The sequence below is a fragment of the Phyllostomus discolor genome, chromosome 4, assembly GCF_004126475.2.
Source record: "Phyllostomus discolor isolate MPI-MPIP mPhyDis1 chromosome 4, mPhyDis1.pri.v3, whole genome shotgun sequence".
Lineage (NCBI taxonomy): Eukaryota > Metazoa > Chordata > Mammalia > Chiroptera > Phyllostomidae > Phyllostomus > Phyllostomus discolor.
This window is the reverse complement of record NC_040906.2, coordinates 204,002,229-204,027,599: the sequence shown is the minus strand read 5'-3', so window position 1 is coordinate 204,027,599 and position 25,371 is coordinate 204,002,229. Positions and strand designations below refer to the sequence as shown.

The 25,371-nt window shown below is 61.1% G+C and overlaps 1 protein-coding gene across 4 annotated transcripts in view; it reads right to left on the bottom strand.

The window, feature by feature from the left end:
- Positions 1-25,134, bottom strand: part of TMEM181 (transmembrane protein 181) — a 51,091-nt gene extending 25,957 nt beyond the window's left edge. The window contains exons 1-2 of one of the 4 annotated variants that reach the window (XM_036024945.1): positions 24,944-25,134; positions 2,855-2,958 (exon numbers count right to left, since the gene is read on the bottom strand). In XM_036024945.1, coding sequence (XP_035880838.1) covers positions 2,855-2,958; positions 24,944-25,077 — 238 coding nt within the window. In that variant the 5' untranslated portion in view covers positions 25,078-25,134. Of the gene's footprint in view, positions 1-2,854; positions 2,959-12,739; positions 12,888-24,943 lie in introns of those variants that run through there. The other 3 variants (XM_028510293.2, XM_036024946.1, XM_036024947.1) reach the window with 3 other exon arrangements.
- Positions 25,135-25,371: the final 237 nt, after the last annotated feature.

Below are 25,371 nucleotides of genomic sequence, written 5' to 3'. Positions count from 1 at the left end.
ACAAAGGGGTGCGGGCCCACCGCGCAGCGCTTCTCCGCTGAGAGCCGTAGCTTGGAGGTGAGCGAGGACCTAACAGTGTGGCTGGCTGGGCGGCTCAAGCCTGGTCCGGAGGGCGTCCCCGGTGAGGGACTTAGAAAAGCCACACCTGCCTCCACTGAATGTGGAGGAAGGGATTCCGAGGCCTGGAGACAGGCCTGTTAGGGTGGGGCTGCCCGTTCAGACCCCCTGGGGGTGTCCAGAGACCCGCCGCCGCTCCCTCACCATCACTGCCAAGAACGGGGTGAGGGGGCCCCGGCACCCTACAGCTCCTGGCAGCCCTTCTCTGCAGGCCGGGCCTCCCGCACCATGGGCGCCACAGCCAGTGAACTGGGGAAACACCACACCACGGTGTAACTGGTGAGACTGGGCGTGGCACCACTGTGACCCCAGTGACCCCCCCTCCCCCAGCAAAATGTTTGCTTCTGGTCCCCTAGAGGGCTCACTTCCACCAGGAGACACAACGATGACCCCACTGAACTGGGAGCTAAGACCGCCCCGGCCACGGTGGGCTCTTCCTGCCTCCGAATCAGCAGGCAGAGAAGGGGCTTCCTTCCTGAGCCAGCTGGGGGCCCGAGGGGGCCCGAGGGAGCCGAGGCCGACCGCCCAGGGGGCTGGACGGCTGGCCCGCAGCAGCGGCGCTGTGCCTGGGAGGCAGGACTCGGCTCAGGGCGTCTCCTAGTGCTGCCCTGCCTGCGACTACGGTCAACGGCAACCCACAGCCCAACCCAGGGGCGACGAAAGGCCCAGGCCCGTCAGGATCGGAGGTCTGGGTCGCCCCACCAGGCGAAGCACCGCGGCCACCGGAGACGCCTGCTGGAGGCGAAGGGAACGTGGAAAGGGCGGTGGAGGGGACAGTTACGAGTCCCAGCTGGGACCACGGAACTCATGACGGACACAAGGACTGTAACTGTCACGAGCGTTTCCTCCTCGTTTTGTCCTGAACACGTGTGTGCGTGCGTGCAGGTACGTATGTTAGGCAAATATCTCTGTTTCCATCCCTCCCTCGGTCCCTTATCGAGGGACACCGGCTGCACTGACACTGGCGACCTGATGACACAGCACGAGAGCACCGCTGACCCCACGCCACGGTGCTGGGGCGACAGGAGGGGAAGGGGAGCACACGTCACCCCGGGACTCCCCCTCCCCCTCTGGGGGAGGGCCCGTGTGTCGGGGCTGTGCGTGTGATGATGTCCCTGTCGCTGTCCTCAGTACTGGGGATCAATCACAGCTTAAGGGGACGCCTGTGGAGGCCAGGCAGACGATGGTGGACCAGCGACAGGGAATTTTCTGTGTCCGTGTGACTGGGCCACAGGGTGCCCGGCCACGGGATGACACGTCACTCTACGGGGGGGGGGGAGGCTGTGTTGGGGTGAGGTGAGCACTGAAGGGGTGGAGGAGTCACACAGACTGCCCCCGCAGTGTGGCCGGACCCCACCCAACCTACTGCAGGCCTGAACGGGACAAAGGAGGCTGAGGGGGGAGACTTTGCTCTCTGCCCGGCTGTCTTCGGGCTGGAACATCGCTCTGCTCTGGTCTTTGGGCTGGGACTCAGCCCGGAACGCAGAGCACCCGCCACCCTGCTTCTCGGGCCGCCGCCACACCGTGCGCTTCCCGGGGCCCCCACTGTCCCACAGGCCAGGGCAGCACAGGGAACCCGGCCTGCACACACCCTCCCGGTGCTGCTCCCCCCGCCCGTCTGTCCCCCTGGAGACCCCGGACTGAGGCCAGCGCTCCATGGAGAGAAGGGAGGGGAGAGAACGCCCTGCCGTTGTTTCACTCCTCTCAGCCTCGACGCCTCGGAGTCTGCGGGCGCGGCGGAGGGGGTCGGACGTGACCCTGATGTCCGAGGCAGCCAGTGCTCACGGAGTCAGGAGTCGGCCGAGGTCCGGGAGACTGGAGACCCGAGAACATTCATGCCCTGACCAATCTGAAGGGGCAACCGTGGAAGTCAAGGAAGCTAGCGGATGTGTCCTGTGCTGTGATGCACGCAACTGCCACCCCTCGATGACTCCACGAGGAGGGAAACGAGAGGGACTGCGGCCGCCACTGTCCCTCGTCATGTGCAGCAGCAGGAGGCAAACGGCCCCTCGTGTTGACAACCGCCCGGTCCTCGGCCTCCACAGCCCACCCAGCAACGCAGGTCTCAGCAGAGGCTGAGGACCTAGCCTTTGGAGGCGCACCCCACACGGCGTCAGCTCCGAGCATGCCTCTGAGACGGCCCCGTCCGACCCCTTTCTCAGAGACGGGACACTGAGGACCAGGGCAGTCTCGGGTTTCACGAGGTTCCCAGGAAGCCGGGTCCCTTCCCTTCCGACTGCATCCTGGGGACCACAGGGCACCGGGGACCCTGAGGATGGGGCTCCCTCCCGCCAAGAAGTCGGGCGCCAGCAGAGCAGCCTCCCCCTGCCCCGAGGCCGCCCCAGCCCCGAGCTCCCGGCACTGCACACCCTCTGCACCACTTGTGGGCTGTGCTGTCTCCGTGGCCCATCTCCCACGTCAGCCAGCATGCTCTGGGACCCCCAGTGCCTGGCAGGGGCCCGGCACACAACCGTCTCTCCAGAAATGTCTGACTGTCCAACAGAAGGCACGTGGTCAAGGCCGCCCAGAGCTGCCGCTGCACCGAACTCAGGCCCAGGCTGCTGTGTCGGGCGGGACCAGGGTCACCCCTGCACCTAGCGGGTGCAGAGAGAAACAGGCTGCACCCTCCACGACGGGCCCTGGGTGGGGGGGACAGCAGGCGGGTGCAGCTGGGCCGGGCTGAACTGCCCCGGGCTGACTGCGAGTGACAAAGCGGCCCCCCCAGCCTGCGCCTTACCTTTGATCCCCACGAAGACAGTCAGGCCGAAGCAGACGAAGAAGACGACGAACACAAGGACGAAGTGGCGCTTGGAGAGCGTGTACAGCCGCATGGGGGCCAGCCTGTGGGGCAGAAGCCGGGGCGTGAGGGGCGGCGGGGGGCCGGCTCGGGGGGGCCCTCCCCACCCACGAGCCCTTGTCTCAGCGTCAGACCCACTCTAACACCGGGCGACCCCCACCTGGGACGCAGTCTGGATGACCCCAATGGCCACCACGGGGGGTCCAGCGCTCTGTGCAGAGGCCCTGCCGCCCTGGTCCCCGCAGCGCCAGCGGCACCCCACCCCTAGTGGCAGAAGAGCACGCTGCTGTGGCTCCCACGCCCACTGGGGGCGCGTTCCACCCACCCCGTCTGCAGTGGCCGACCTTCCCCGCACATCCCACCCCCCGAGCGCACACACAGCTGTAACTGCCCGTCACGATCGAGCCCAGGCCGGGACAGCAGGGGCTGCCAGCATCATGCGTCCCCCTCTCGTCTTCCCGCCGGCCCGCGGTTCTGCTCCCCGTCCAGAGCCCCTCACCCTCGGGGACCCCTCACGTGCGTCGCCCATTGTGGGGTACTTCAGCCTGACCGTCCCTGGGGGGCTCAGTGTTGGTTTCTTAATCCTCACCCAAAGACATTTTTTCATTGCTTTCATAGAAAGAAACATCAGTACGAGAGAGAGGCACCGACTGGCTGCTTCCCCTCTGTGCCCCGCCTGGCCGGGGACCGTCTGCACCCAGACCAGGGATGAAACCTGCCACCTGGGCACGTGCCCTGACTGGGAATCGAACCTGCAACCTTTTGGCTACAGGACAATGCTCCAAGCAACTGAGCCACACTGGCCGGGGCCTCGGGGTTTGGTTTTGATGCACCAAGCAAGCTGCCTGCAATCTTCTGTGGTTCAACACCAACACGGAACCCTGTCCTCACAAGGACCCAGGAGCCTCTCTCTGGCCCCCTCCAGGTCTCCCCGCTGTGTCCCTTGGTCAGGAGAAAACCGTGGAGCAGCAGGTGCCATTTCTTTTAAAACTCCCTCCGTCAGAGGCAGGGAAACAAAGGGAAAATCTGCAAAGGACCAGAGGATACGTGTTTGAGTGCTGGCGGGCCACGCGGTCCCCGTCTCCAGTCCTCAGCACAGCCCCCGAGGTGACATGAACCCGTGTACGTGGCTGTTTTAACTCAGCCCTCCCACAGAGAGGCGGCTGACCTCTCCCCTGGAACCTTCCGGGCCTTGGCAGCCGAGACAGCAGGAGGGAGTCTCTCCAGCCTCCCAGATAACAGTACCGCTCCGCCCCGCGTGCCACTGGGTGTCACCGGGAAGAGGGGGAGGGACAGGCTTCCAGCCACTCACGGAGCATCGGGCTGTTTGCCTGTGTGGCCTGAGGCTCGCACGGCTGTGCACACACACACACCCTCTCCCGCACAGGGCCGGGCACTCCAGCTCTTCTGCAGCAGGGGACTCCCGGGACTGGGTCTCAGGGCAAAGGTGGGGCCCACAAGCTGCTGTCCCTCGTCCCTCTGACGTGGCCGTGCCGATACAAGGTCCGCTCTCCCCAGCAGGACCTGCCAGGGCTCATGACCATGCTGACCAGGGTCACCGTGCGGAAACAAAGGAACGAGTATCTCGGTGCTCTCCTTTGGGACTTGGGCCAAAGGTGACCCTGCTGTGCGTGCGACGAGCCACCTAGTGGGTGACGTGGCCTGAGTCCAGCGAGATTCTAGACCCCGAGACGGCAAGGCCCGACACCCCAAACGTCAGAGCCAGCAGCCACTGCAGGGGAAGCTCGACCCCTCCCACTGGCACACAGGGAACCTGGTGCAGAGACCAGGACGGACGCTCGCCCACGCTGTCCCAGCTGCCGCCCCCGGGCAGGAACCGCCGCGCCCTGGGGGAGGGGCCCCGGGAAGCAGGAGCGAGCTGAGGGGGCCCGGCCCCACAAACGCCCTTCTGGGAGAGCCCTGCGGAACGCAGCGCTGGCGGAGAACAAGGTCCCCTTTGTCACCTGCCTGCTACCCCCTCCCGGTGTCCGGGCTGTGGGTACTTCCTCCACGGCGTGTTGAACACCTGCCCAGCACCGCCGCGGGGAAGGTCCCCACACCGGGGCACCGGGCCTCCTCACACAACGCGGAGCAGACCGGGCGGCAGGGCAACGCAGGAGTTGGTGGCTGGCGGCGCGCTGATGCCCGAGCTCTGGCGGACGCGCTGGGCTCGGAGACGCTGGCACGGGACATGCGGCGAGGGGGGGCGGGCACGCCCTGCACTGTCCTGGCCGCTCTTCTGTGAACCCACAGTCCCTTAGAAACTACACAAGGTCACTCGCAGGCCCCGTCGGCGGCTCTCGGGGTAACCAGCCCCTCGTGAGGCCGAGGCTTGAAGGACTAAGGACGCCCGGCAGAGGTGAGAGCAGAGAGATCACGTGGGAGCAGAGAAAAACAGAAGAAGAATAGTGCTGTTTAATTTTTTTTTTTTTAGATTTTACTGATTTTCTTATTTTTAGAGAGGGGGAGGGAGGAAGACAGGGACAGAAACATCAGCGTGTGGTTGCCTCTCACGCACCCCCACTGGGGACCTGGCCCGCAACCCAGGCACGTGCCCGGACTGGGAATCGCACCGGGACCTTTCCGTTCCCGGCCAGCGCTCACACCAGCCAGGCAGGAGAGTGCTACTTACATTTCTGACTCTTAAGACACATTGTCACTGATTGACTATACAAGCACAGTTACTTGGCAGGTGAGAAGCAATGCTGAGAAGACACTTGAGAAAGGGCTCAGAGGAAGGCACAGAAGGGAAAAAAAGGCCGTGCTCGAGAAAGCGTCAGCGGCCCGGCCACCCCCACCGACCAGGCTGCCGGGACGGGGCGGGCAGCGCGCCTCCGGTCTGCGGCAGCTGCAGCTTCCTGACAAGCCACCCCCTCCCGCCAGCGGGCGCCAGGGTCGGGGACAGCCTCGCGGCACAGCTCCACGCGACGACGCCTCCCTGCCACCGTTCTTTCTGCTCTTGACTTCTCAAGAAGTCAAAGGGGTTCACAAAAACACGAGAGACTCTGACACCTCAGGGACACCCTCCTATTCCAGACGAGTACCAGGCCGATACTGCTGAACAGAGTGACAGAACTCTGGGGGGGCCACAGGAGGACAGGAGGAGCAGCCGCAGCAGCAGCAGCAGCGAGGGGTCAAGGCCACAGTGAGACGCGCTCAGGACTCAGGATGCATGTCCCCGCCTGCTCCCCTCCACGTCTCAGGCCTCCGGCTGCCTCGCAACACACTTCCTGCCCCGAACCAGGCACCCGGCAGTTTATCCGCCTGCACCCCGGCTCGCCTCCCTGCCGAAACACCAGTGAGTTTCCAACAAGCAAGCTAACCCACCCCACCCCACCGGCAGCTCGGCACGTCCCGGTAAGCAGACAGCTTTGGTGCTCCGTGGCAAGCCCACAAATGAGAGCAGTACTTTGGGAACCACTCACAGGCAAGATGCAATGCAGAACGTGCCCACAGCCCACAGCCCACCACCGGGAGGCCTCCTGGGCGTCTCCAGATCCAGGACACAGCGCTGGGCGGGCTCTGAGGCTGCGGACCCGCTTCCCCTCTAACAACCTCCCACCTCCGGGAACCACCCCCGACCCTCCAAATCGCTGCCCCATTCTCCTGAGGTCAGCGCCACTAGCACCCTGCTCCCCACCCCCAGGCGAGAGCACCCAGGCTGGGAAAGGCGAGGCTAGGGAAGGCGAGACCAAAGCAGCAGAGGTGCACACAGGCCGGGGCATCACGCTCCCGGGCTGACAGCCCACGGTGCTCCCCCACGCAGCCAAGCCGGGGCCCGGAGCAGCCCACTCTCACCCCTGACGGAGCGGCTTCTTCTGCCCCCCACCCCACACCATCCACGCCTGACCCAGCACCCATGGCTCACTGGTGTGTCCCACCTGCCACTCAGCTTTCCCTCGCTTCTCCACCTCTCCTGGAGGCCCCGGGGTCTTTCTTAAAAACTTCATTTATTCGTTTTTAGCAGAGAGGAAGGGACGGTGAGAGGGAGAGAAACATTGACCAGTTGCCTCTTGCTCATACCCCAACGGGGGACCTGGCCCGCAACCCAGCATGTGCCCCGACTGGGAACTGAACCTGCGACCTTTTGCTTTGCGGGATGAGGCTCATCAAACTGAGCCGTGCCGGTTAAAACCGTTACGACACACATGGTCTGCACGACGCAGCTGAGCACATGAAGACAGAGTGTCAGTCCACCTGCACAGACACCAGCCTCGTGACAGGCATTCAGAAAACGTCTACTCAGCGCTCACCAGCTGGCTCACAAGTGTTCGTGTCGCTCCCTCCCGTCGGAGCTGAGATGCCCGGGGGGGCAGGGAAAGGGCCCCCTCGCACACACCTGGCTAGGCCTGGCACAGCACCTGACAGATCTTGCACCCAGAGGACCAGATCGGGGAGCCTTCCTGCAAGGCCCTGCCAGCTTGGTGTCTCTCAGCTTCTCCTCCTAATGAGACCCGCCATCTGTCTGCCTCTGGGGCCTGCGCACCCTTCCACCGCGGGCACCCAACACTCACACCCCACCTCGGGCACCCAACACTCACACTCCACAGTTCCGGCCCGGCTGGAGCCTCCCAGCCCTCGCCACGGACAGACTGTGCCCTTAGGGCCAGCCTGGACCCTTCCGGTCCCTTCTAAATTAACTCCACTTTCCTGAGCGATTTAAAATACCAGACACATTTCCTAGAGAAACTAAAATCGCTCCCACTGGGGAGCCAAGCCCGAGACTGTGGCCACAGTCCACAGCGCTGTCTGCCTCGCCCCTCACTGCACATATTCACAGCCACAGCCCCAGGGCCCACTTCCCAACAAGGGCAGGCCTGTGCAGACCGCGGTTCTGGCGAGAAGACACTGGAAACCTGTTCTGCAGGGCCCTCCTCGCCAAAGGCCCCCGCTGTCTCCCGGGGACTCGTGTGCACGACGCTGCCTGTCTCCGCTCTTCTCGTCGCCCCTCACCCCCTCCGCGGCCTGCGGCCTGTTTTGGGCTTCAGAGACGAGGAACACTTGAGTGATTCCATGCTCACGTCTCAGCCCAGCTACGCCCCAGACTGACGAGGAGGGCCTGCCTGGTGCCTCCATGTGGGTGCCTGGTCGGCATCTCAAGTGTGATGCATCTAGAACCAGACTCCCGATCGTCCAGTGCCCCTGACCCGTGGTCTCCCCGCCTCAGGAAGTGGCCACTCCAGCCTTCTAGGTAGGTGCTCGGGCCAAAAAGTACGAATCATCTTTGACGTCTGTCCTTTCCCTGGTTTCCTACGCGCTCTGTTACCTTCCCCACTGTGAGACATTATCCACCAGCAATTCAAAAAATATAACTGTCTCCTCCCAAAGGCGTCTTTTAATGTTTTCCTGGCACTGGCCCTTGCCCTCTACCCCGAGCAAGGGCCACAGCAGCCCCAGGTGGGTGCCGTCCGCCAGCACAGTAGGCCCACGGGCCACACACCCTCAGGCACGTGGGCCTCCCTCCCTCCCGTTCCTGGAGGCGCCAGTGAGCCCACCAGGGCAGCTCAATGCTCCGGACCCGCTGCAGCCAACCTGGCAGTTCCCACTAAGCGCTTCTCCCCCCACGCGGGGCCCCTGAGAGGCACTAACACAGCACCAGAAAGAAGAGTGGGGAGGCGAGCGCTCAGTCAGCCTCTTCCCGGGCCTGGAGCGGGGCGGCCGCAAACGGAGACTTGGGTGAGAGCAGGAACCGCGAGAAAGGCCCTCCAGGTGCGGCCCTCCAGCGACCTGGGGAAGTGGGAGGGGCAGCCAGCACCAGCAGCCCTGTATCCCTCCGCCGGAACCCAGGGGACAGGAGGAGGCTGCGCCCGGGGGACCTGAGGGCGTCCCCAGTGCCCGTTCATCCTGCCCCTCATCCTGCCCCGTGAAGTCACGGCCCAACCACTGGGACTGGCAACTGGCAGCTGGGACTGACAAGTTCGCCGTCACAAGTTCTGTTACCCGTTTCAACTGCTGCCGGAGCTCCCCCCCGGAGAATCAGATACTAGAATCGGGCAGTGGAAAGGGACCTTCACTCCCAGGCCCCTCTCATTTTAGTGATTTCATTTTTCTTGTCATCTATATAAAAATAATCCCTTCTCCCGTGGTCCAAAGTGCCAGCCGGGGGCCGGTCCGCCTGGGCTCGAATCCTGGCCCCCCCACTTCCAGGCAGGTGAGCCTGGGCATCTGTGTGGTCGGCAAGTGTCAGCGAGAGACAATCGGGACACCCACAGGGCGGCCAGAGGCACCGAAGCAACGACGACGCGCTCAGAACCGCGCAGTAAGCCCGGCGCTCGCGCACGGCAGTCCTGACAATAGTGGTTGTGCTCTTGCCCTCCCCCTGCTTTGTCTCTTTTAACGAGTCTGCTTGCATCCCACCAGCATCCCTGAAGACCCCCTCTCCCGTCCTCTAGTTCAGAACCCAACCCACTGGAGGGAAGGGCAGCGGGGGCTGGCATTCTCCAAGCCCCGCCTTGGCGCCAGGCCGGGCGCATCCCGAGGAAGCAGGCACTGCCAGCCCATTTTACATACAGGAAGACAGAGGCTCTGGGGCGGGTATCTCTCACTGCGGCCCCAGCCAGCAGGAGGCGCTGGTGGGACTTGATCCCACAAGGGCGGGGGCAGAAAGGTGGCCTGCCACTCCCTCGAGCTCTCTCTGTGGCCCCCTCACCAAAGGTTTTCCCTTTAAACCCTTCCACGGGATGGGTTTTGAGAAGAAACTCTGAGGGGAGGAACCGAATAAGAACTCTGAAACTTCAGTCAAGCAACTTGAATATTTGACGGATAATTTATCTGCAGCTATTCAGAAAGGCCATCAAGCAAACACTGAAAGCCCCACAAGCTCCCAATGTATGTTACTGAACAAACCACGGATTCACGTGTCTCCCTGCGAGGCTGCACCAAGCCCGGTGACTCACTCCCAGGAGCATGCTGGTTAGGAGACCAGTAACCTGCCCGGGGCAAACGGAGCAGGCAAGCGGGCTGCACACTGGCCAATGCGGGGCCACGAGGCAGTGCAGCCCAGTGGTTAGGAGCCCAGGAGCTGGAGGCTGAGGGCCTGGCCGCAAGGCCCCTTCACGACTGACCGGCAGTATAACCGGGGTCGCGTGCCCTTACACATGCTCGGGACCTCAGGTTCCCGAACTGCGAAATTCAGGGAGCTGAGGGACCCCCTCCCAGGACTGCGTGACAAATACATGAGCTACTGCATGAAGGCCCCTGCTCAGGCCCCGCCACCCCTGCTCAGGCACCGCCACTGGTACCGAGCGGCAGGAGGGCACATGCCCAGTGTGGGCTCTGGGGCTGACTGCCCGGCCTCAGCCTCGGCTCTGCACCTTGCCGGCGTGAACCTGAGAAACTCTCTCAACTTCTCCGTGCCTCCTTCTCCCATCTGCCAAACAGGGGTAAGGAACACTTCTTCAAGGGGAGGAGGTCTGGGAGGATCCCATGAAATGACATGTATGAAGCATTTGCAACAGCACCTGGTACAAAGTCAACACTCTGTTATCTCTTACTAGTTCTAGAGACCATTTTGGTTCAGAAAACATAAAAACAGGCTATCCTAAGGGACGCACCCCAAATAACTCTGTGGTAGCAGGGCCAGGACGCAGACCCAGGCCTGGAGTTCCCTCCGGCCCCGGGACAAGCCTGGGACACAGAAGCCACCGCACAGCTGCACGGTGGCCATTGTTCTGTGCCCCCAGGAGGGGAGTCCAGTTAACACACATCCTCCCTTAGATGCCGCTGGATGAAAGAGACCCGGGAAACACACTCTTTAAAGATGGGTTGTAAAGACCAAGCAAGACACACACAAAACACCAACCCTTTGAGGTTTGCAGGGCGACGCTACAGTCAGCGGAGAGCAGCCACTGACCCCGGGGGAAGCCCCGATTCTGTCCCGCTGGTGGCTCAACAGGAAGTCCCCAAAACACAGGGTTGAGACCGCCCTGCGTCCCTCCCCCTGAACCCCCGGCACCTCTCACGCCCCTGGCATTATCAGAAAAGGAATGGAGTCCGCAGGGCACGTGAGGGTAAAGGTTTCAGCCCTGGAAACGCTTTATTCCGATGCGCTCGGATGGCCCTCTCTCCTGTCCTTGTAAAAAGAGTAGGCTGGGCCAAGGGGAGCAGGGAGTCCCGGGCACCTGCACACCATAGGCCCCCCACTGACTGTCACCCCCACCTCTGCTCTCCTCCATCCTCCCCTCCCCATTCCTCCTCCCACTTCTCTTCCTGCTCCTGTAACCTGTCGCCATTCTCAGCGCTGCACACATCTCAGTCACATCTGAGGACGAGCGCACTCTGACCCCACCAGGCACACGGTCCAGCACACCCTTTGGATGTCCAGGCTGGTTTTCTCCCCCCTTTTCTAGTTGCTGCCCAAGACCTTTCCCCATGGCCAGGTCGGTGCCATTCTGAACCCCGGAGGTGGCTGGCTGACTTCCAGACAGCCATATCCGCCACCCCGCCCCTTCCCGGCTCCACAGCGCCTGGTTGCAGCACCGCCTCCAGGAGCACCCGCCCCACAGCCAGATGGACAGACGGCCACTCAGTCACCACCGGACTCCGGCAGGAGACCTGGACCGCGGTCCTGGCCGCCACCCACACCTCGTCAACCCCGCTGCCTCTCTGCGTCCTGGAAAGTGTTAACACCACCCCCAACGGCAAGAGCCGAGGGGTGGACCCAGGGAGATTCCAGGGACAGAACCTCCCAACCAGCTGGCTGTCACTCCGCTACAGGGTCACGACCCGGCACAGCGGCAGGAGGCACCTTCCTGCGGCAGCCCCAGTGGTGCTGGGCGCCCAGAAAGGAACAGCGCCCCCTGGACCCGTGCCAGGCAGCAGTGCCGACCCGCAGCCACCTGGGGCTCAACTCCAAGACCTGAAGCACCTGTGGAGTGTGGTCTCCTATGCGGTGCGAAGGTCGGAAGCTTCCGAGGAAGTCAGAGGAAACACCTGCCTCCCGCCACCTGGGTTTGCGTTTGGGCCACAGCCTGGCTCTCCCCTGTGCTTGCGGAGTGATCAGCAGGGGTCACCGCACACCCTGGGGCCGCAGCACCCCGGGCGCACAGAGCAACACGGAGCTCTGTCTCCAGGCCGCCCCGCACGGTGGGCGCCCGCCGCGCAAAGCCGTTCCTGCTGCGGTCCTTCTCCGTGACTCGCCGCTGGACTCCGGCGCTGGACTTCTTTTGAATTCTTCCCCTTTTCCGGCTGCCTCCCTGGGGACACCCCGGGGACTGCCGCGTCAAACGCAAGCTTTAGGGACAGCGTCTCTGGGGCCCCAGACAGGTTTTTCCTCTATAAAAGCCCTGAACTGAGAACTTCTAAGACTCGGTCTCCCAAAGATCTGACGACGCGGCGGCAGGCTGCGGACCGTCCGGAGGCCGCCGGCAAGCACGGCGCTTCCCCCGGCGCGGGCGCTTTCGACAGGGAGGCTGTGAACGGCCTCGGGCCCGGGCGGGGGCGCCGCCTTCGCGGGGCGGACTGAGATGGGGCCAGCCCAGGGGTCCCAGGAACGGGCTGCCCGGGGGCTGGACGGGGTCACCCGGTTCTGCTGAGCATCTCGAGGGGCCTGCTGGGCGCGCTCTAGCCGAGGCCGCTCCTGGAACCGGTACTCGGTCTCCACCGCCACGCCGGGCGGGCGGGCAGGCCGGCGGGCCCTTCTCCGAGACCCCCCATCCCACACCACGAAGCCCGCCAGCGCCCGCTCCCGGGTCCCCGGGTCTCCACGGGAGCGGAGGGCCCCGCGGCAGGGTTCCCGGGGACGGGACGCGGGATTCCCAAGTCCGGGCCCGGGCGCCCGGGTACCCCTTCGCTCCCCGCCGCCCGGCTTCCCGGGTCCGCACTTACGGTTCCATCGCGGCACCCGGGGCCCGCGCCCAGCCTGCGCCCGAGCCCACCCTGCGCCGCACAGCAGCGGCGGCGGCCTCCGGCGCGGCGGGAGCGACAGCGGCCCGGTGCAGCCGGCTCCGGGAGCTCGTCCGAGCGCGACGCGCGCGGTCACGTGCGCGGAAGCGGCCGGGACGGAGGGGGCGGGGCCGAGGGAGGGGCCTGCGCCTGGGCCAGCCCGCGGGCGGGGAGGGGCCGGGGCTGCGGGAGGGGGCGCGGCCGCGAACTTGGGGTACGAGGTTGGGGTGCCGGCGCCGCGAGGCTAGGGGCTGGGGTCGATGGGCGGCGGGGGAGGGGCGCGAGCGTAAGTATCCCCGCCCAGCGCCTCTAGAGCGCAGAGGCCGGCCCTGAGCCAGGGCTCCATGTTTCATTCATGGATGAATGAATGAATGCCGGGACCCTGACTCCCCGTCCGTAGAGGGGGGCGGGGCGCGGGGGGCGCAGGGGGGCGGGGCGAGGACCGGGGACGCACACACAGCAACTCACCCACTCCCAGGCTTCCAGGGTATCTTAATGGGGCGTAAGAACGGAATCCACGAGTACCCTGCGGTTGTCTGCCATACTACGAGCCTGCATTTCTCTGGAAAAAGCATCTCTAACTTAATATGAAAAGTTTTAAAATTTTTAAAAAGATTTTATTTATTATTTAGAGAGAGGGGAAGGGAGGGAGAAAGAGTAGGAGAGAAACATTGATGTGAGAGAGAAACATCGATTGGTTGCCTCTCACGCGCCCCCAACCAGGGGCCCAGTGGACCCGGAATCAAACTGGCAGCCTGTTGGTTCTCAGGCTGGTGCTCAGCCCACTGAGCCGCACCAGCCAGGACTTTGCTTTCTTATCAGTGCACTTTTTCCCGTAGTTATTGCTGTCCAACAAAGTACCCTAACATGCAGTAGCTGCATTAGTTATCTATTACCTCATAACGAATTACCCCAGAACTTTGTGGCTTGAAACATTTATTTCTTCCAGTTTCCGTCAGTCGGGAGTCCAGGTGCAGCCTAATGGGGTCCCTTGGCTCGGGCTCTCTCAAAGACTCGGCCACCAAGGTCACACAGGTGGCAGGACCCAGCATTGGCCGGAGGCTGCCCTCAGCTCCTGCGGCTTTGCTCTGCTCCATGGGAGTGAGGAAGTGAGCGGAGCCAGAGAGAGTGAGAGCAGGACGGAAATCACCTCATCTGACAAGTGACATCGCCTCCCTCTTTCTCTGTTCCTCTCTCTACAAGCAAGTCACAGGTCCACCCCACAGCCAATGGGTGGAGACCACACCAGCGTGTGAAAGCCAGGAGGTGGGGAGGGTCACTGGGCCACTTTACATGGCACCTACTGCGGTGGCTTGAAACAACAGCTTGGCTTGTGCTTTCTCATGTTTTGAGGTGGTGATGGAGCTCAGCAGGGCGGTTCCTGCTGGGGGTCGCGCTTGAGAATTCGGTGAGGTGGTGTCTGGGGACCAGTCTTCTGAGGGTTCAAGTTCCCCCAGCTTGAGCTGGGATGGCTGTGGAGCAGGGCAGCGGCCAGGCTGCCTTCCTCCATGTGGCTCCTCCACAGGTGTAGCCCTGGCTTCCTCCTAGGTCTTGGGGAGATCAGGTCTCAAATGCAGGGCCGGTTTCTCCTCGAATGGATGCTCTAAGACCCCAAAGCAGAAGCTGCGGGGCTGCTTGTGACCCAGCCTCAGGCATCACTCGGCATCACCGCCACCACGTTCTCTTGGTAGAAAGACAGAGCCAGCCCAGATCCGAGGGTGAGGGACAACAGCGGCATGAACCCTGGGGGGAGCAGCTCTTTGGGGTACCCCATCTTTGGAGACCAGCCATCAGCCTTGCCACGTAATGTTTGCCTCCTGTTCCCTTCATCTCCAAAAGCAAGGTAACTAGGCGCAGAACTTGGAGTCACTTTAAAGTTTACGTACGTATCTCACTCCATCCTCTCAGCAACCACTGACACCAACGCCCCCTTTCCCTCCGCACCTGGAGGTTTCGGTACTTGCAGTAACGAAAGTTGGTGAGCAGGTGCAGGACGGCCCGGCCGTGCCCACCCCAGGCTCCCATTCTCTTGGCCAGCCCAGCCCTTCCTCATGGCCACACGGGCTCCCCCTGCTCATGGGGACTCAGTGTCCAGCTCACTACCCTCTCCACCTGCTCTGCCCTGGGCAGTCTGAGTCTCTATGTCTCAGTCCTTGTTTTTAGACAGAAACGTCTTTTCTTTCATTCCCAGCATTTGAACGGTACCCTCCCATCACCATCCCCAAGCCAGCCTTTGTGCTTCCTCCGCTTCCCTGGGCCTGGCACCCGGCCTGGTATTGAACCAACGACAACTGGACTTGTCAGAGGACCGGAAATAGGACCCAGGGTGTTTCCTAATCGTCTGGGGAGTGGGGGACACCTTCCCGTGGAAGGAAAGGGAAGGGGCAGAGGGGCCATGAGACAGTCAGTCGGAGGGGGAAGCTGAGTGGGCCCCTGCTCTCAGGCGGGGGCGACCACTGATCTGGTTTTCCTGAGTGGTTCCTGGTTTCACAAGGAAAGTCCCACGTCCTAGGACCCCTCAGGCCCAGCACGCCAGGCCACACTGTCACCTTCCTGGCAGCCCACACTTTATTCTGTGACTTACGGGGTGAAGTTGTCTTAACATGTAGAGAACATCCTGGCTTCGAGGTTCCCTCAAAGACAGAACTGAGGCGAACACGTCCATGTCAACCTGGTGGGGAGCAGGTATGACCCCGGGGACAGGGGACAAGGGCGTGTGGCCGGGCTCAGAGAGCGAACGTGAGGGAGAGCGAGCTGCCCCGCTTCGGCCCGACTCAGCAGCTTGCTCCGTCTTGCGGGCCGCTCCAGCGACAGGGACGGAAGTCACTCTGTGCGGAGCCACTCTGTGGGCTCTGTCTTGCCTTGCCGTCTGCCACCCACGAGTCAACGTGTGACCTGCACGTCCGGGTTGCGTTCTGGCCCCTGCGAGCAGCCACGGGGCAGCTGGGTCTACGGACGAACGAGCCTCCCTCTGTGGCCAGCGGTGGGGGAGCCTCATAGCAACAAATCCCTCCGAAACCCCTCCTTTAGACACTCCGCAAGTCACCGCGACGCCCCTGGAGCATGCCCGCGGCAGCCCAAGGCCAGGGGAAAAGAAACAAAGCCGCCAACGTCTCAACTGCAGAAACGCAAACCCCAAAAACTGGGAGGCGCGCCTCAGACCCCGGCAAAGCCGGGGGAAGGCGACGGGAGGTCTGGTCTTTCAAACCAACACACACGTCCCTTCCCAACCCAGGTCCTCGTCCCCAGAAACAGAGCATCCTGTCCCTCCAGGGCCAGCCACGGGTGTCAGAGGCTCCCCCCACCACACACACTCTGCCCCGCCCCACTCTGCCCCGCCCACCAAGCCCCGCCCCACTCTGCCCCGCCCCGCTCTGCCATGACCCACTCTGCCCCACCCAGCCCCAGCCCTAGGCCCTCGGTCCTCCGAACTCACAGCTAGACCTTGAAGGCAGAGGCCGCAGGCTTCCTCTCTCAGTGGCCTGTCCGGTGGACAGGTTACAAGACTGGCCCCGGACTTGGATTTAAATTTCGAATCTCCCCTGAGTATTCTATTTTCTGGGCCATATAGCGGACTGAGAAGTGTCCCCAAATGTTCCTGAGTCTGACCTGGCTTCAAAACACTGTCTCCAGGCCAAGACAAAGAACAGGAATTCTCTGAGGTCACGGAATGATCTGGGGCAGGTCCGGATGCCCTTAACTGGGGGTTCCCAGGGTGACATACATGCGACACCACCTCCAGGCGCCACACTCCAACTGCAGGGTGCGAGGGCATGAACGGGATGGCACGGGGTCCAAACGTCCAAACAATAAACTGGAAGAGACTGCCGGAGAAGCTTCGAAAGCGTGAAGAGGACAAGGAGGTAGGAGCGCAGGAGAGAAGTCCCCTGCAGGGACCAAACGGAGTCCCAGTTCTGGTCCTATCCTTAAGGACCGCACAGTGCAAGGGCCTGAGAGGGACCACTGGGTTTGAGGCCAGAGGTCACCAGCCACGTGGGCAAGGGCAGCTGCAGACCTGCCTGGTTCCGAGGAGTCAAGGAAGAGGAGACCACCGGTGGCGGTGTTGCGCAACGGCCTCTGTGGGTGGCACTCGGACAGGCGCACACGGGGGGGGGGCTGTCAGCAGGAGGCCCTCCTGACACCATGGCCAGGGCCACCACCCAGACAGGGAACGGGGCGCGGGAGCTCCCAGGGGACAGGAGGATCGCAGACATGAGTGATGTGTCCAGTCACTGAGCTGAAAGGTGAGGAGGCAGACAGGGTTGCAAAGCTCCCCGAGGCTGCAGCAGCGGGGGGGCTGGGAGAGCCACTGGCTCTGTCCCGTCTACAGCGAGCCGACGTCGGGGGCGGCCTCACGGGTGTACGCTTACGCGGGCTGCATGTAAAGCAACTGGGTGTGCAAGAATTGGAGTTAGTCACTGGTGGGAGTGAGTCAGGCCGCTTCTGCGAAACAAGCGCAGAGACAAACAAGAGGCCAAGGTGCAGAGACCACCTTTAACCCATTTGCAGGGCAGCAGGGCGGGGGGCGGGGCCAGGGCGGGGCCAGACTGACGTAGGTTGCTGACGATAATGTGGTTGCTCCCCAAGGAGGCGGGGCTGAGGGAACTTAGTCTGGACAGGGTTGTAAGTGGATGGAGGCATCAGAGTTGAGGGGAAGACTCGAGACACGAGACACGAAGACAAGTGGGTGCAGTTGAGCCACCTGGCCCACCTGGGGCCTCTGTCCTGTCCCAGGTAGAAAGCAACAGCAGGAGCCTCCCTCCCCGGGCCAGGGCAGTGGCTAACTCTCAGTTCCCGGGCACGTAAGCTCAACGGGCTTCTTTGCATGGTCGAGATAGAGAAGCTGGTTCTAAAATCAGTGTTGTCAGGGGCACATGTCACCCTTCCAACCGAAAAAGAGACAAAAGACAGAGACAGATGTCGGGACTCCACCGTTAACAGTGAGCTGTCTCCACGAACTTGCAAACGAGGAGGACGGCAGGCCTGCTGCAACCCGGACACTGAAACCGGCAGGGACAGGCCAGGGTGGGAATGTGCAGGCCTCTCATCCTGCCTGCAACCAGACCCGACGGGCTTATCCGAAGCGGAGCCTGGGCAGCCCGGAAGCCTGGAGAATTGGCCACGCGATGCCTGACGATGGCCACTGAGTCTTGCGGGGGCGGGAGGGAGCCCGGAGGAACAGCCCCGCTGTTCCTGCGCAGGGACCTGTGGATGCACCGGGCTCGCTCCGCCCCACGCTCCGGACCTTCCGTTCACCCCTCCTGGGCTCTCCATCTGGGCTAATGAAATCGTAATCCTCCGGGGAGGGCCTGGGCATTTGTATTTTTAGAAGCTCCCAGGGTGGCTGTGAGACAGGGCCAGCGTTCAGAATCCCCGACCTAACTGATCCCGGGGCCCTGACACCCGCTCGTCCCCTGGGTCCTCATGGGCCTGCCAGGGCCAGCTGAACCGCCGGGCGCCTGACTCCGCACAGCAGCCCAGGGCTCGGTTCGCCGGCGCCTTCACTGAGAGCTGGTTCTCCTGGCCTGTGCTGTCCAAAGTAGGCCAGCAAGACCGAGCGGCAGCCTCCGGGCCTGCGGAATTCACCGAGGGCACGAAACGTTGCTTCTGGAAGCCTCTCCGGTGAGGACAGCCTGCGGCATCGCTTCCCTGGCCAAGGAAAAGCAAGCCCAACTTGGCCGCTCAGTATTTTACAGACGTAAAGTCATCGCACGAGAGACAGGCGGGGGTCAGCGAGATGGCCCACCGCGATTCGCCGAGAACTGAGCTCCCCAGGGATGTATTTTGCTGTGTGTAATGCGCACTTTTCCACTCAAATTTTTTAGAGGAAAAAAAAAACGTGCATTACACATGGGTAGTACCTACATCTGTATCTATATAAATGTTTTTAATTCTTTTTAAAATTTCTTGTAGCTTGTATCTGTTCTTCTGCTTTGTTAATTATTTGTTATAACAAAATTTCTTGTACCATAATATGTTAAAAAATAAATGCTAAAATTCCTTTATAATACAAAAACCCAAGTATCTAAATATAAATAAGTAAATAATTGAATTAAAAACTTAAAATGAAAGATTTTTTTTCCCTAAATGTTTGGGTCAAAAACATGAGTGTACAAAATACACAACAAAATACAGTAACTTCTGTCTCTCACGTTCCTGTAGTTTTCTGCCATTTGCGCCCTGGGCGGAGTTAGTTGCCTACCTGGCCCATCCCCCACATCTTGTCCCTGACAGAACCCCATGTGGTCCGGCCCCCTACCACCCCTCCCTGCGGGCGGCTGGCCACCCAGCTCCGGCCCTCTGGTTTGCTGAGGCGGCTCCCGCGCCCTTGCCGACACGTGCCCGAGAGAGGGCAAGGGCCCTGATGTCGTCGATGACACCTGAGAGCATGTTCCCTTTTCTGCTTCCTATTGAGGCAGAATAAACACACAGAGAAGTACAGCGCGATCAATGGCCACAAATGAAATATCCCTGAGTGACCGGCACCCAGATATCTAAGGAGCAAAATATCACCAGCGCCTGGAAAACCCTGCCCTGCTTCCTTCCATCCACTGTGCCCTCAAGGGGGACCGCCACCCTGACTTCTAATAGCACAGACATCCCCCCCGTAATGAAGCAGGAGACAGCACAGGAAGAACTCTGAGACTGCAACACCGTCACTGGCCAGCATCTAGCACCCTGGTTGCCAGGAAATGCCTTTTACCAATTAGGTGGAATAAATAGTAAACCGAGGCAGGGAGGAGGGAGGAGACAAGTCTCACACGCTAACTCAGCAGCCCTGAGCCTGGTCTGATAATATTACCAGGTGTCCCAGCATCACAAGAAACAGTGTGTTAGCAAGGAAGAAGGGAAGTCCTTGAAATTCTATGTAGCGTTTCCACTATCTGGGAAAGAAAGCCTTGAAACTGTGCTTTCATCCCAAGGCCTGAATGTGGGAGAGGGTCCCCGGTGCCCAAAGGAGGAGCCCATAAAACAGCTTTGGTGAATTGCCTGCCTCTGGTCACTATCTGTTTTACGAGGGAGGGAGTCCCTGATGCTTACAGAAGGAGCCCATATATAACTCTGGAAAGTGCCCCAAATTGAATTAACTGCCTCCAGTCACCTATTTGTTTTACAACAGGCTGACCAAATGGAGTCTGGAGCAAGATAAGAATTCGGGCAGACAGACCCCCATTCATTCCTAAGTTTGGGTAGTCACATTTCCCTAGGAAAGCTGGCGCCACATTTACCCGTCAATCAATGTGTGACTTTTTCCCCTCCTATCCCACCAGCTGTATAAGTCTGGAGAACAAATGACTTTCTCTCTCTCTCTCTCTCTCTCTCTCAGGGGGCTCTTGGCTCTCAGGCCACAGGGCCCCTGGCCACCCAGCCTCAGGCTGCCCAAGGGCTTGCCACCCTGGTCTCCAGCCGCTCTCTCTTTCCTCACCCTGCTTTGCCCTGAAACTTTGCCTTGCACCCCCTACTCTACCCGGTCCTGTGCTCTTCCATGGAAGTGAGCTACTAGTAAACTGATTACACACGACTAGATTTGCTGATACGTAATTCTTTACATGTGTCAGCAAGAAGAACCAGGTCTCTCCCGTCAACAGATTTATCCATTTTTATGTGAGCAGAATCCAAGGGTACGTGCTCCCCGTGTCTGGCTTCTCTTGCTCACAGTACGTGTGTGAGATGCATCCTTGTCGTCGTGTGTGGTTGTAGGTTGTGTACTCTTATCGCTGTGTGCTGCCCTATGGTGGGCAGGCCAAGTGCTCCTGTTCCTCTGTGGCTGACCGTCGGCCTGGCTCTCGGTTTAGGACTGTGAGGAACCGTGCTGCCGTGAACATGTTAGTGCCTGTCTCTTACTACTACACGCACGTCTGTGGGCGCACGCCTCAGAGGAAGTGCCGGGTGCGAGGGCGCGTGCACGCTCCGTCGGGGAGATGCCGCCAAATGGCGTCCACATGAGCGCACCAAGGAGCCCCGCATCCACGGGGAGGGGAAATCCTTGTTCTTGTCCGCACGGCTGTACCTCCCTTTCAGTGGGGGTGCCGTGGGGATTCCAGAAGCTTTGCTGTGGGCTTCAAGTCAGCCAGATCTGAATGAGAAGCAATAGCCCAAATGATTATTAGCAGCCAAGATAAAAAGAAATAACTTAGGCCTGGCTGGTGTGGCTCAGTGGATTGTGCTCCTGCCTGCAAACCAGAGGGTCACAGGTTCGATTCCCAGTCGGGGCACATGCCTGGTTTGCAGGCCAGGTACCTGGTTGGGGAGTGGGGCATGTGAAAGGCAACCACACATTAATGTTTCTCTCCGTCCCTTCCCCTCTGTCTAAAAATAAATTAAATAAATAAATAAATAAATAAATAAATAAAATTTTAAAAGAAATAACCTAATGCCATCCAACCTGCTGGCTCAATCCATTACCTTGTTGTTTCAGCTGGTTGCTTTGGCTCTTCTGTATCTGTATCCAGAAGCATCTTTAGTGTTATCTTCAGAAAGCACTTGAGCTTCACAACATCCTTGCTTTGTTTTTCCAGTGTGGAAATGAATCACCAGTGAAATTCAATGGTTTCCCCCAGGCCAGGGATTCAGCAAAGCGCAGAGTTGGCACTGGAAGCCAGGATTCCGGCCGGCCGGCCCACTGCTTTTCCACCTGCCCCAGAGCCTGCAGCCCCCTCCCTGGGTTGGCCCCCTCCCCAGTGGCGCTACAACAGCCACCTCTCGCTTTGTCAAAGTGACTGTGAGTCCTTTGATCACAGAGCTGCCGCTTTTCCGTGACGCCAAATGACGTAACTCACATGCAAAGCACCGTGCCAGCTAACAGCGGGAGGCGAGGGTGGGTAGCCACCTCTTTTGAAAACACGGCACTAGCAGCTGCATCCTTGCTGTGCCCCATCATGAGGAGATTGTCGGCTACACGAGGGGAGGCCCCAGCCCTCCAGGGAAAACGGCTGGTGTGTTTTAGTCCTTGATCACTAAGGCCGAAACGCAGGGGGTGAGAAGAGGAGGAGCAAAAACTACAGCAGCAAGTTCGTCTTCCGGCCAGACAGCTGCAGGAGCTGCAGCTCGCAGCTTCCCGGCAGAGGGACCCAGAGCGGTTCCCTGAGTCTCGCACAGGTACCGCCCTCCGGCTGATAGACGCCCTCAGGGGGGCAGCGGAGGATGGTTCAGGGGCCCGGGACCTCTCCCCGCCGTGAAAGGAAGGGGCCGTGATCCAGCCTAAGCACCGACACACGGCACTGCAGCGCGTCCCGTTCTGCCGGGGACGCGTCCCCACGGCAGGGCACAGCACTCATTGCCGTCCCCGACAACCAGGGCAGGCCAGTCCTCAGGAGCCACCGTAACTGATGAAGTGGCTTCTCAGCGAAGACCCAAATGCGAGCCGTGGGACAGGCTTGCGTCACTTCCTTCCTCCACCGAAACCCTTTGCTGTCGTCACAGTGGAACTCTGACCACCCCTGGGTCTGGCCTTCAGGGCCCTTTATGACCCGGCCCTTCGATCTCCGACCACGCATCTCCAGACACGCTGGTCTTCAGGCTGTTCCTTGAACGTACCACGTGTGTATGGGCCCGGGGGCTTTGCACTTGTCCTTCTCCTTCTGGAAATTTCCTCTCCCAGCTCCCTGTCTAGTGAGCAGTTCATCATTCAGTTCTCAGTCAAATGTCACCCTCTCAAAAGCACACGTTATCACGTTACTGGGTTCATGATCTTCCTAGCACTCACAGCAATGCGTAACCACCTGCTGGTCACCCACAAGCCCCATGGCAGTGGGGGCCCGGTCCGTCCCCCCACCCCCACCGTCTAGAACAATAGCGGGACCATGGGCAAGCTCAACCACCACTCGTGGAGTAAGTGGGCGAGTGAACAAGGGTGGTCCGACTGTGGGTTAACTAGCGGTGTGGCTCCGGGCTCTCCCCTGCTGCCTGCATGTGGCCACTTCCCTGTTCACCACCTCCCCTGCCAAAGATGCGTTCCCACGAGACTGAAATACAGGGAACAGTGGAGCGGGGAAAATCAGTGGGAACGGAGACAGGAACATATCGAAAGTAGGACGTGAGCCCCGATAGGTGCGGCTCAGCTGGGTGTGCATCCCTCCAAAAAGCAAAAGGTCACGGGTTCTATTCCCGGGCAGGGCGTGTGCCTGGGCTGTGGTTTGATTCTCAGTTAGGGCAACCGATCCACGTGTCTCTCTCACACTGATGTTTCTCTCTCTCTGTCTCTCTCCCTGCCTTCCCCTCACTCTAAATATAAATAAATAAAATCTTTAAGAAAATAACATTTGAGCCCCAGCTGGTGTGGCTCGGTGGATTGAGCGTGGGTCTTCGAGCCGAAGGGTCGCAGGGTTGCAGGGCTGCAGGTCCCAGATCTGGGCACGGGCCTGAGTGTCAGGCCAGGTCTCGGGGGGGGGGGGGGGGGGCACACAAGGGGCAACCACACATTGATGTTTCCCTCTCTCTTCTCCCTCCCTTCCCCTCTGTCTAAAAATAAATAAAATCTTTAAAATAAATAAACTTTATTTTAAAGATTTAAAATAAATTAAATAAATAAAAATTAAAAAGCAAAGAATATTTGAATCAAGCCCTGGCTGGCGTAGCTCAGTGGACTGAGCACGAGCTGCAAACCAAGTGTCGCAGGTTCTATTCCCAGTCAGGGCACATGCCTGGGTTGCAGGCCACAGCCCCCAGCAACCGCACATTGATGTTTCTCTCTCTCTCTCTCTCCCTTCCCTCTCTAAAAATAAATAAATAAAATCTTTTTTAAAAAGAATATTTGCTTGGCTGGCATAGCTCAGTGGATTGAGCGCGGGCTGTGAACCAAAGTGTCGCAGGTTCGATTCCCAGCCAGGGTACATTCCTGGTTTGCAGGCCATAACCCCTAGCAACCGCACATTGATGTTTCTCTCTCTCTCCCTCTCTCCCCCCTCCCTTCCCTCCCTAAAAATAAATAAATTAAATCTTAAAAAAAAAGAATATTTGAATCTATATGTGGGTTGCTGGGTTTTTTTTTATGCTGCCCCCCCCCCCCAGGAAGCTGCAATAGACAGATTTTGAGGCACATCCCAAAGCTACACTGTATGACCTTGGAATTACGTTTTTTTTACAGAATCCCTCAGTAACTGTGGCCTATGTAGTGTTCGGCCATCGAGTGCAGGCGAGCCCAGCGATGCCTCCGGGCTCTGGGAAAGGTGTGGTGCATGGGGAGGGGGGAGGAGGATACATGTTCTCCCAGCAGCGATGCACTTGCCATCCCACAGCGCAGAGCGAGCACGCCGTGACCAGAATCCTGAGTCTCAGGAAGCTGCTGCTTCCAGCTTCCCGCGTCCGCACGAGGGAGCTTGCCGGAGCGGAGCTCACCCGCGACCTCGGAGTCTCAGAGCTCGTTGGCAGCGCAATCCATCCAGGCCTCAGTCCCCAGCTCCGGGCGGGGACCTTCCCGCACACGGGGCCCATCTGCTAAGTCCGGCCATTGGCAGGGGACCCCTGAGAACAGCGAAGCGGGGAGGAAGGGGCGGCGCCCTGCGCTAGGGCCTGTCGGTCCCTAGCTGTCACCTTGGCTGCAGGACAGGGGCACAGAGATGGACGCGGACAAGCCCCACGCAACAGCTGCTGCGGGCCCCGATGGGTGGCTTCCCACGGCCTCTGCACCGAGGCGCTGCGCAGCCCGGAGGCCATTGCGCCCCTCCCCCAGCAGCGGCCCAGCTTCGCGTTTCCCCCGAAGCCCGGGGGCTGAGGACCACGGAGAGGCCAAGGCCCTCCCTGCGGGGCGCTTTACCGACTGATCGCGGCCCCGAACAGGGACCCGGCGAGGCCTGAGAAGGAGGCGGCGGAGGGAGAGGGGGAGGGGAAGGAAGAAGGGAAGGGAACGGAGAGAGAAGCGGGAGAAAGCCCAGAGAACCCTTTTCCGGGGATACGGGAATCCCGGCGCAGGTTTCTGGCGAATGGAGACAGCTCCTCACCCGCACTCATCCCCGATCCACCCTAGACCCCCGATGCGGGCGCCACGCAGCCACACTCCCCGGGCCTGCCGCTGCCACCTCCTCCCCTTCCCGGGGCCGCCAAGGGGCGGCCGCCAGGCCCGGCCCTGAGCTCAGCCAAAGCCCCAGCGCTGCGCCCCCGCCCGCCCGCCTGCAGGCCGGCCGCGGCCGCAGGCCCACGCCGCCCCACCTGTAGTAGCAGCGGTCATCGCGGAGCGGCGTGAGGTCCTCCGTCAGCTCGTGGTACGCCTCCTGCAGCCGCTTGCACAGGTGCTTGAGCTCGCTGCAGAGCGGGGGCTCCAAGGCAGGGAACTCGGCGTCCATGCCGCGCCGCCCGCCCGAGCCCGCCCGGCGACCCCTCCTCCCGTGGCTCCGCTCCGCCCTTTGTGTCGCTTCCTTCGCCCCCTCTCGCTTCCCAGCTCTGGGGATGGGGATCGGGGGCTGCTGACACGCTGGGCGGGGCCGGAGGAGGAGCGGGTGGCGGCGGAGGTGGGGAGGGGGCCAGGAGGAAGGAGGGGCGCCGTGCTCCGGGAGCACGTGTCTGCGGGCTTGGGGTGGGATGAGGTCCCAGCCCCACCGCCCATCCGCCGCCGCCCAGGGAGCAGGAGAAGGAGGCGC